This window comes from Taudactylus pleione, unplaced genomic scaffold, assembly GCF_031769625.1.
Source record: "Taudactylus pleione unplaced genomic scaffold, aTauple2 ptg002751l, whole genome shotgun sequence".
Lineage (NCBI taxonomy): Eukaryota > Metazoa > Chordata > Amphibia > Anura > Myobatrachidae > Taudactylus > Taudactylus pleione.
In genome coordinates, this window is record NW_028287126.1 from 1,672,964 (window position 1) to 1,684,181 (window position 11,218).

At 48.3% G+C, this 11,218-nt stretch overlaps 1 protein-coding gene across 1 annotated transcript in view; it reads left to right on the forward strand.

Annotated features, from left to right (window-relative positions):
* The window catches only part of MICOS10 (mitochondrial contact site and cristae organizing system subunit 10), a 63,036-nt gene extending 55,230 nt beyond the window's left edge, over nt 1–7,806 (forward strand). The window contains exons 2-4 of the mRNA XM_088466275.1: nt 5,159–5,206; nt 6,635–6,744; nt 7,618–7,806. Coding sequence (XP_088322401.1) covers nt 5,159–5,206; nt 6,635–6,744; nt 7,618–7,626 — 167 coding nt within the window. The 3' untranslated portion in view covers nt 7,627–7,806. The remainder of the gene's footprint in view (nt 1–5,158; nt 5,207–6,634; nt 6,745–7,617) is intronic.
* Nucleotides 7,807–11,218: the final 3,412 nt, after the last annotated feature.

An 11,218-nucleotide genomic window follows, 5' to 3' on the forward strand; every position in this document is an offset into this window, starting at 1 on the left:
GGCCCTAAGTCCCTTATCACACCAATATTTATAGGAGGCTCATGCAGGCAATGTTAGGATGTTTTTTGTTTGCTGAACATCCTAGTTTGTAATAAATGTAAGAACGATTGCACACTATGGATTGGTTCTCTTCCATTTTTTGTAATTTTCGATAGAGAGGGATAGACGGCAGTAGGGTTATTCATAGGGGAATCGCCATAAGATCGTTACTTGCTCCTATTCTGCGTATTTGTAGAGAGATATATTGGAAGCTCATTGTAAGAGGGCTAAAAAGATGCCTCCTATGCCCCTATTCTGCCTGCTTGTGTAAGTAGGGTTATAAGGGAGAGGGCAATAAGGAAAATGTGTTCCGTACACAGTGCCTCATTCTGAGCGGCGATCGCTGCGTGGACGAAGACTGACAGTTGCGCAGAAACGAATTTACACATCTTTGTGTATGCCGTCCTATTCTTAGTTGGACACAGCTAAGAGGAAGCCAAAGGCAGATGAGCTTTAATACAGAATGACTTCTGCTTCCTAGCCCTGGGGATGGAATTGCCACACAGTCATTCCTATTAGTACTATTATCTGCTGAGAGCGTTGGGCACTCTATCCTCCCTCCTGGAAGCGTCATCCCGCATTCTCCTCTATCCTCCCTCCTGGAAGCCTCATCCCGCGTTCTCCTCTATCCTCCCTCCTGGTAGCCTCATCCCGCGTTCTCCTCTGTCCTCCCTCCTGGAAGCCTCATCCCGCGTTCTCCTCTGTCCTCCCTCCTGGTACCCTCATCCCGCGTTCTCCTCTGTCCTCCCTCCTGGAAGCCTCATCCCGCGTTCTCCTCTGTCCTCCCTCCTGGTACCCTCATCCCGCGTTCTCCTCTGTCCTCCCTCCTGGAAGCCTCATCCCGCGTTCTCCTCTGTCCTCCCTCCTGGTAGCCTCATCCCGCGTTCTCCTCTGTCCTCCCTCCTGGAAGCCTCATCCCGCGTTCTCCTCTGTCCTCCCTCCTGGAAGCCTCATCCCGCGTTCTCCTCTGTCCTCCCTCCTGGTACCCTCATCCCGCGTTCTCCTCTGTCCTCCCTCCTGGTACCCTCATCCCGCGTTCTCCTCTGTCCTCCCTCCTGGAAGCCTCATCCCGCGTTCTCCTCTGTCCTCCCTCCTGGAAGCCTCATCCCGCGTTCTCCTCTGTCCTCCCTCCTGGAAGCCTCATCCCGCGTTCTCCTCTGTCCTCCCTCCTGGAAGCCTCATCCCGCGTTCTCCTCTGTCCTCCCTCCTGGAAGCCTCATCCCGCGTTCTCCTCTGTCCTCCCTCCTGGAAGCTTTTCTCGTTTAGTTTGCCTTTCATGCCTCCTCTCCAGTCTGTCCTTAATGCTGCTGTACGGCTAATCTTCCTCTCCAAATGCTCTACATCTGCCTCCCCTCTCCTACAAGCCCTCCACTGGCTCCCCTTCCCTTTTAGAACCCAATTTAAGGTTCTCACGCTCGCTTGCAAAGCCCTCATTCAATCTTCTTCCATATACATCTCTGATCTCATCTCCCTTCACTCTCCTCTCCGCCCTTTTCGTTCAACTAATGCACACCGCCTTTCATGCCAGCTGATTACTTCCTCCTACTCCCTCCTCCAAGATTTTACCCGCACTGCTCCCCACCTCTGGACGCTCTCCCACTCCCCAACAGACTCTCCATAATCCATGTCCTGGTCCTGTATTGTATTGTTCTGTTAGTCGCTTGTCTACAATTTGTTTATGTACTTTGTAAGGCGCTGCGGAACATTTGTGGCTCCATATAAATTTATGATAATGATGATAGGTGATCTGTGACACAAGACAGCCGCCCTGCTGACAGCATAGGGCACCGCATGGGCTGACTATCCCCCACACTACATAGATGAAGATCGACAGGTTCAAAAGTTTGACATAGGAATGATGGACACAAGGTTTTTTGTTTTCGAACCCTAATTTTCACACTAACCTACCCCTTGGTGCCTAACCCTACCTGCTGGTGCTTAACCTTAACACCCTAACCCTCCAGTAAGAGTCTAACCGTCCGTCCCTAGTGCCTAACCCTAACTGTCCGTCCCTAGTGCCTAACCCTAACCGTCCCTCCTAGTGCATAATTGTAATCCTAGCCATTAGTATATGTGCCTAACCGTCCCTCCTAGTGCCTAATTCTAACCAATCCTAGCCATTGGTGCAAATGCCTAACCCTGACCGTCCCTTCCAGTGCCTAACCCTACGGTAAGTGCCTAACCCTAACCGTCCCTTTCAGGGCCTAACCCTAAATAATTTTTCTTTATAATTTTTGTGTAGCGTATCCCAATGTCGACCCTTTGGGCATGTTGACATTTTGTACACGTTGATCTTCATCTATGTCGACCTTTTATGTGTTGACATTTTGACCATGGCAACCTCTTGTACCTGTCGACCTATTGCCTGTCTACCAATTGGTGTACCTAGACACTGTCTGCTATTCCTACATAGTACAATTGGGTGATACTAAATAATTGTGGGTATCCCTCAAACTGGTGTTTCCGGGGAATATGCCACAAATATTTAACGATAAATAGCCCCCTTTATTCCCGTTTCAGTCCCCCTGTTGAAGTAAGTTGGGGACATCCACTGTCTATCTATAGGAAACTGCGCCCCTCCCCATATTCAGCCTGTAGGCCGCGATACAGTTCCCGGGTGTACGCGCTGCGACTGGGGACCATCGGGCTGCTTGGGGGGGGGGGGGGGTCAGCAAACCCCAGCTTAAAGGGGCAAGGTGCACTCCTCAGAAAGTTCCCACTAAGATGTGTTCGGCTGCGGATCAGCCGCGCTCTGGGGTCTCGGGAAGAGTGGAGGGCACAGGTCAGGCAATTTGTCCACTCTATGAATCCTCTCAGATAGTAATTATCCCTAATAGCATAAACGTTCGGCAAGGCCGCAGCCAGCTGTGCTATTGTACTGGCACCAGAGAGACGAGAGCGGATTAAAGGCCGCACTTGGCAGCAGCTGCGAGAGGCAAGAAAACAGCTTGTACGTGGGGAACGGGAGGGGGCCGCAGCTATTCAGCCATTCCTTTACAGGAATTATTAGCTATTTGCAGGTTGGGGGATTTTGTTTTTCATTATTTTTCTTTTTTCTTGATTCATCTGGTTTTGGTGGATGAGAATTTGGGGAAAGTTTTTCTTGTTTTTATTTTATTATTATTTTATTTTGGTGCCAAAGGTCTGACGTGTGCTCATCTGGTTGCCAAAGTACGGTTCTGACTGTTCCCATTTTAATTTTAAGAACATACATAAGTGTATACAGCACTGAGGCTTAATAAACAGCATGCGGGGCTATATACTGCGCGTTTCCGGGTGTTGTAGATGTGTGATGTGCATTTGGCTGTACGTGGCTATTAGATGTATATGTGAGTGATTACATCCATTCACCCACGTGCTACAATGAGTTGTCTATTCCTGTGAGCATTGCTGCTTGCTCGTTAATAGGAAGAGAAGGTTTATCTCCAGCTCTGGATCCTGGGAAATTATGTAACCCATTATATGTGCGGCTATTTCTATCTGTATGAGTAATACAATTTCCCCGAATAGCCGCCAGCGTTTGGTAAGAGAATCTGAGTAACTCTCCTCCTAGACGTGATTGTGCCACTCGCTCAGTTATCGTTCCCATGCCTCCGTTATATACTCAGTGTGTGCCTCATTCCCCAGTGTGTGCCTCATTCCCTTATGAAGTAGGCTGTGTTTATAGCGCCCAAACAATAGCCGCCTCTGCTGTCTGATGCGTAACCTTGTAAATGGTCGGGAGCTGCAGTGAGGTGAACCCTATAACCGTGTAACGGTAAATGCATTATTTGGAAGCAGATCATGGTTAAAAAAAAAATCAAAACCCAAATTTGAGACGTCATACTCTGTATTGCTGTATTCTGTTCAGATGGATGTGATGGGATGGGTACAAGATGCTGGCGGACAAAATCCTATCCTAACCCTTCCTCCCTGGTGCCTAAACCTAACCTCCCCCTCCCCACACCCCTCCCCCTAACTCCTGTTGGTATTCCAGCGTTGGCATCCCCTGTGCCGGGAGACTGAACATGTCCTGGCACAGGTGCATTTTGGCAAACTCCAGGCGGACTGCCATGTGCTTTTTACTAAGTAGTGGCTTCCGTCTGGCCACTCTACCATACAGGCCTGATTGGTGGATTGCTGCAGAGATGGTTGTCCTTCTGGAAGGTTCTCCTTTCTCCACAGAGGAATGCTGTAGCTCTGACAGAGTGACCATCGGGTTCTTGGTCACATCCCTGACTAGGGCCCTTCTCCCCCGATCGCTCAGTTTAGACGGCCGGCCAACTCTAGGAAGAGTCTTGGTGGTTCCGAACTTATTCCATTTATGGATGATGGAGGCCACTGTGCTCATTGGGACCTTCACAGCAGCAGATATTTTTCTGTACCCTTCCCCAGATTTGTGCCTCGAGACGATCCTGTCTCGGAGGTCTACAGACAATTCCTTGGACTTCATGCTTGGTTTGTGCTCTGACATGCACTGTCAAGTGTGGGACCTTATATAGACAGGTGTATGCCTTTCAAAATCATGTCCAATCAACTGGTAGACTCCAATTAATCTGTAGGAACATCTCAAGGATGATCAGTGGAAACAGGATGCACCTGAGCTCAATTTTGAGTTTGTTTTTCTTTTTTCTTTTTTCTTTTTTTTTTTTTTATTACATTTGTAAAAAAAAATCTCAAAATTTTACACGTTGTCATTATGAGGTATTATGTGTAGAATTTTGAGGACAAAAATTTATTTATTCCATTTTGGAATAAGGCTGTAACGTAACAAAATGTGGAAATGTGAAGCACTGTGAATACTTTCCGGATGCACTGTATGTATTTACATCACTTGTGTATTATATAAAAAGTCCTGTAAGTGATATCTGAATAAACAGTGAGTTCGAATGGTGTCACCTTATAATAGTAGAATTCTGTTGTCACCGTATATTAGAAGTACAAGGCTAATGTAAATACAACTATTCACAGTTCTGTAACTTGTATACAAGCACTTTGCCTACAGCCTTTTATCTGGTCATAGAATTCACCAGTGACCTCTAATATCCATATAACTGACCGTAGGGACGGAGTGCGTTCTCCCTGTATATGATAGCAGTATGTCAGCTGTCATTGTAATGTCTCTCGTTCTGCTCCGCAGGTGCTGGTCTCGGTTTGGGGATTATATTTTCAGTTATCTTCTTTAAAAGTAAGTAACTGCCATTATTTCCATCATATCCATAACTACTGATATTGTAGTATGCTAAACAGAGTGTTCCATTCCACCCCCCCATCCTTGTCCTTCAGCCATGTATTTATAGTATCTTACATTTGTTTGTCCTGGTTAGTTCATTCTTTTTGCTACACCAGTTATGTTACTGGACACCAGTAGATGCAATGCAGGAAGAGCAGCATTTGCGTGTTGTATCCAAGGCCAACAAAAATAAACAGCGTTGCCTGATGGTATAAATGCATGACTGAAGGAGCACAGAAAAAAACTTAACTAGTAAACGTTTCAGGAGGGAACAAAAACACTAATTAATCCAACTCTTCTGAAAGCAGAAAACCCCCTTTAAACTATTAAAAACCGCGGCATCACTTGGAAAGGATTGGGTACAGGATGCCGGCACTGGCATGCCAACTGTTTATCTCAGTGTTCCGATGCCGGGAGGGTGCGGCACCCACCAGCGGCCTCCGGCAGATGCTACATACCTGCAAGTCCTCTCTTACAGGAACCCCATTCCTGCCTGTTGCCACTTACTACTTGCCTCTGACTTGTAACCCTAGGGGGATTGTGTTCCGTGGGGTACACTCCTATTTATCAAACCTGACCCCACGTATTACAAATCGCCCCCTGCCAGTCCCATGTCATCTGACGCCATGAGCTGGGTACACTTTTTTTAGTTTTGGGGTAGAGCTATAATTGGGCTATGCCCATGTGTAAAATGGCTGCTCCCTAAGGATTCCACTCAGGGGTATGCAGTCGGTAAGCCTGCGGACCTAATCCCAACAGCCGGCTTCCCGACTGCTTTATCCGGGCAAGGGTTAAATGACCGGCATCTACATCTAGACGCCTGTCATTTTACCGACGCCGGGAGCCCGGCATCCCGATCGAAGTGATGACGGGCGCTGAGCGCGGGCAGCCGCGGGTTCTGGAGGGTTAGGTTTAGGGCTCCCGTGGGGGACTTAGAGTTAGGCACCCCGGGGGAGGACGGGGGACTTAGGTTTAGGTGGCGGGGATGGGGGGGTTAGGTTTAGGTACTGGGGGGGAAGGTTAGGGTTAGGCACCCTAAAGGAGGGTTAGGGGGGGGGGGGGGGAATAGGTTAGTGAATACTTACCTGGGGACGATCGGGATTTTCATCCTGTTCGGCCAGCCGCTGACTGGATTTGAACCGCCGGCCCGGTGGTAAATCATAACGATTCCCATTCAGGGATATATTTAAAATGAATGAGAATAGAATAAATCCTGGGAATGGAAATGTGCTTTTAAGTAAATTGAGCGCTGTTCCCTGTATTTTCAGGGATATAACTTTCCATCCAAACTCTCATTAAAGTAAAAACAAAGTGATTTCTGTGCCTGGAGAGGGTTAATTGCCTACATGTGGGCCACGTAACCTATAAACCTCTCTCCTGCAGGAAAGACGTGGCCCATCGCCTTCTCCTCCGGGACTGGCCTAGGCATGGCCTATTCCAACTGCCAGAAGGACTTCCAGTCTCCGTACCTTCTCCACGGCAAGTTTGTCAAAGTAAGTGTGAGCCGTTCGGTGTGGGCGCAAAGCGTCCGGTCCTTAATGCGCCTGACGCCCATAAAAAGCAGCCCAGGAACTGTGTGATCTGGGAGGGATGACTCCAGCCGACCCCTGGCACTAGCAGAATCTCTCCGGGATGGAACCCAGATCACTGCCACTAAAAACACGATGGACCGCTGATCTCCCGCCTCCCCCCTCGCTGCTAAATATACATGGAATCCTCCGTGGGCTGGGGTCTAATGTATTCTGCATTTATTTTGGGCACATTGGAGCATTCAAAGGCAGGACCTACATCAGAATGTGCAGGGCCCTGGAACAGTTAAATCCCTAATTGCATCCAAATGTGGTGTGTGGTGGTTAATGGCTCAAGGCTGCTAACTACCTAATTATTTAATGGCTGCTGGGGAACAGTGTGGAAACTATTAGAGAACTATTGGAGCAGCTATTCGCAGCAGAGAAGCCTGGGAAGCTGGGCCGGTCCTCTCGGCTGCTTTAAAGGCGCCTTCCCCGCAAAGCGCGATGACCTGGGTAACGTGGAGATGCTTTAAGGGGAGCTATCCTTATACCTAAAAAATGCAACCAATGATCACAGTAGCTCAGTGCATTACTTTAATATCTCGGTTGTTGCACTACAATAATTAACCAGAGGTGACTGTTACTGGCTGTTATAGGTAAGATGTACAGCTCGGACACCATGGGACTTTTGGCTCTTCCCTTTCATCTTGTGTCACCTTTATCTGTAGGTTTGACCTCTGCGTATCATTCAGTCATTATGGGGTCACAGGGGGGGTGTCCGGGTCTTGCTGGTTACATCTTAGGTGATTACTTTGCTGGTATATAATGCTCTCGGCACTGGTGGTCTTGTTGCAGGAACAATGAGCCCCTGAGATCGTACATCTAGGAGAACTGCGACAGAGCTGACCGTCTGGAGCCTTGCCCGATACAAGAGGACCCCTCGCTGAGTCCTGACCGGCCAGGAAACGCTGGCAACTTCTTCCTTTTTTATACTTTCTGTCACCGCAATTAGGATAATAAAGGAAACCAGAGAGAGAATATAAATACTGCAACCGTGTGTGAGTTATTTATACTGGTGAGTAGATGACTGTGAATTGGAGGAAGCTGGGACGCACATTTCTCAGAGGAGAGCGCGAGACGCAAAAGACGGATTATTTCATTACACGATGCAATGAGGAAAGATGTTCTGTAACTCTCATCCGCCAATCAGGTATCAGCGTTCATCACTCAGACTATAGAAGGCTGCGAAGAGCCTACGAGCCGTATTCAATTTGAAGTATCGCGCGCGTGCCAGCGTATCCCCGTATTCAATTTGAAAGTACGCAAAAACGGGACCCGGCGAAACTTAAACAAGCGGAAAGTACTGTCAGATTTGGAGAAATCAGCCTGACATCCCCCCAGAAGATGCTCTGACATGGGGGTTAGCTATGGTACCCCCCGATTCGGCTGGCTGGCGGTATTTGGTGTTTTTAAAGGGGCTCAATAGCTGCTAAATAGCGTTTTTCTATACGTGGTGCAGAATAGTATTCAGAAGGTTTTTTCGCAGTAAATAATTTTCCAGCAAATTTGGGGTACTTGAAAATGGGGGTCAGCATATTTTAAAGTTGCTAAAGATAAGTTGAAAAAATCGTGAAAAATCCATCTTCCGCAAGCCACTGCAATGAAAAAAACACCTGGGGTACACTTGGGGACCCCCCAGAGTCTAGTTCGCTAGTTGTTAACTTTGTCCCCCAACATTTTTATTTTTTTTTTCTCCCCAAAATTCAAAGTGATTTTTTTGGGGTGTTCTGTGTTTTTTTTTTTTTTTGACACAGATTACCTTTGGGGGACTGTCTGAAGGCTGCAGAGGGGTTCCCGCAACGTTGCACCCCAAAACCCCAATTCTGCACTTCTTTCCGCCTTCGAATCGTTTCCGCCTATTACATTGCATTGACTTTCCTCCTAGGCGGAAAGTCTTTCAAATTGAATACGGCGATACTTTTCCGCCTGGCGAAATGACGTCATCGCCGAAACTTTTCCGCGTATTCCGGCTTTTCGCCTCAAATTGAATACGGGCCTAAACCAGATTGGTTGCTGTGGATTACCGGACATCATTTCCCTTTGTAACGAGTTATTGAACACAGCAGAGGTGCCTTGTGCAGGAGTCTGGGTATTATGGACGTATCACGTAACTAATCATTGTCTGGTTGTGCTCTCAATATATACTGTACACCAAGGGGCAGCTTGCAGAGCAGATACCTGTTCCACTACCATATACCTTTCTCCAGGGCGCTCAATGGCTAAGATGAAACAGTCGCCTAAATTACTACTAGTACTATGAGAACATCCATAATCCAGCAGCTATTGTGCCACCATACTAGACATGATATAAGAGCAAGTAGGCCTAAGGCAGGGATTATATTTAGCATGGTGGGTAAGACAGAGCTGGATAGTGGAGATGAACGAGAGACGGAGTGAGGAGCGGTCGCTGCAAGGAATGGTATTAATGGTTCCCTGCGCCTTGGACGTGAACCCCATAATGTTAGGGACGCCAGTATAGAGGAGCCTTGACATTGGCCCGGCGCTTATTCATATATTTGCAAATGTATGTAACTAATACCTCTGAATTTCTATTATGTAGGATTCAAGAATTTTTGTTGATATTGCTGGAGAGAACGCACTTTTTTTTTTTTTTTTTTTTAATTATTCCTGGGACTTACAACCCTGGTCAGTGTCTGAATGGTGTGAGTTTGGTTTTAGACCAGGGTCGCACCAAGAAGGAGCTGATTGGCTGTTCGGGGCTGGCTAGGGCGTTACAGATGACCTCCTCAGCGGCAAATGGCAGAGCTGGAAAATGGCGCATTGGATAAATGAGGAGGTGCTGGAGCTATTGCCATAGATTGCTCTCCTCTCCTGCAGTGACCCTGTGCAGTGTATCCGTGTGCCAGCTGCATCTAACATGCTGTGTGGTCATAGATTGCTCTCCTCTCCTGCAGTGACCCTGTGCAGTGTATCCGTGTGACAGCTGCATCTAACACGCTGTGTGGTCATAGATTGCTCTCCTCTCCTGCAGTGACCCTGTGCAGTGTATCCGTGTGACAGCTGCATCTAACACTCATTCTCTGTATTGTCATAGATTGCTCTCCTCTCCTGCAGTGAAACTGTGCAGTGTATCCGTGTGACAGCTGCATCTAACACTCATTCTCTGTATTGTCATAGATTGCTCTCCTCTCCTGCAGTGACCCTGTGCAGTGTATCCGTGTGACAGCTGCATCTAACACTCATTCTCTGTGTAGTCATAGATTGCTCTCCTCTCCTGCAGTGACCCTGTGCAGTGCATCCGTGTGACAGCTGCATCTAACACTCATTCGCTGTGTGGTCATAGATTGCTCTCCTCTCCTGCAGTGACCCTGTGCAGTGTATCCGTGTGACAGCTGCATCTAACACGCTGTGTGGTCATAGATTGCTCTCCTCTCCTGCAGTGACCCTGTGCAGTGTATCCGTGTGACAGCTGCATCTAACACTCATTCTCTGTATTGTCATAGATTGCTCTCCTGCAGTGAAACTGTGCAGTGTATCCGTGTGACAGCTGCATCTAACACTCATTCTCTGTATTGTCATAGATTGCGCTCCTCTCCTGCAGTGACCATGTGCAGTGTATCCGTGTGACAGCTGCATCTAACACTCATTCTCTGTGTAGTCATAGATTGCTCTCCTCTCCTGCAGTGACCCTGTGCAGTGCATCCGTGTGACAGCTGCATCTAACACTCATTCGCTGTGTGGTCATAGATTGCTCTCCTCTCCTGCAGTGACCCTGTGCAGTGTATCCGTGTGACAGCTGCATCTAACACTCATTCGCTGTGTGGTCATAGATTGCTCTCCTCTCCTGCAGTGACCCTGTGCAGTGTATCCGTGTAACAGCTGCATCTAACACTCATTCGCTGTGTAAAACAAGGAACTCCGGGCTGCACGTGCACCTCGGCGGCCATGATTACAGCAATGCAGTCTCAGCCCTTCCCCAAGCAAACACCTCACCACCCAGGTGGCATGACCTCATTGTGAGCCAAGGAAGCGTCCCCTGTAAATGACATCACACTGAATGCCAGGGCAGGCACGGCTTGTGTGTGCATGGGGTCAGCCCGGGAAATACCCGGGTCTGCAGTTAGTGTGAAAGGGGTTCTCTGAGCTGGGACCCGGATTACTTCCGTCTTTAAAAGCCTGGGTCAGAGCCCTTTTCGTCTGAAAGGGGTATCAGGGTTATGTGTTCACATCTGCCTAACAGCAAGACGCAATTTCCTTCAGAGCTGGACACTGATTGGGTGCACGTATGGCAGGCATGACTATTACAGAGGTGGGGTGGTGTCTGCGTGTGAGGCAGGCCGGGATCCCATGTGACGTGTGGGGGCCGAGTGTATGGGCGTGTGAGGCAGGCCAGGATCCCGTGTGACATGTGGGGGCCGAGTGTATGGGCGTGTGA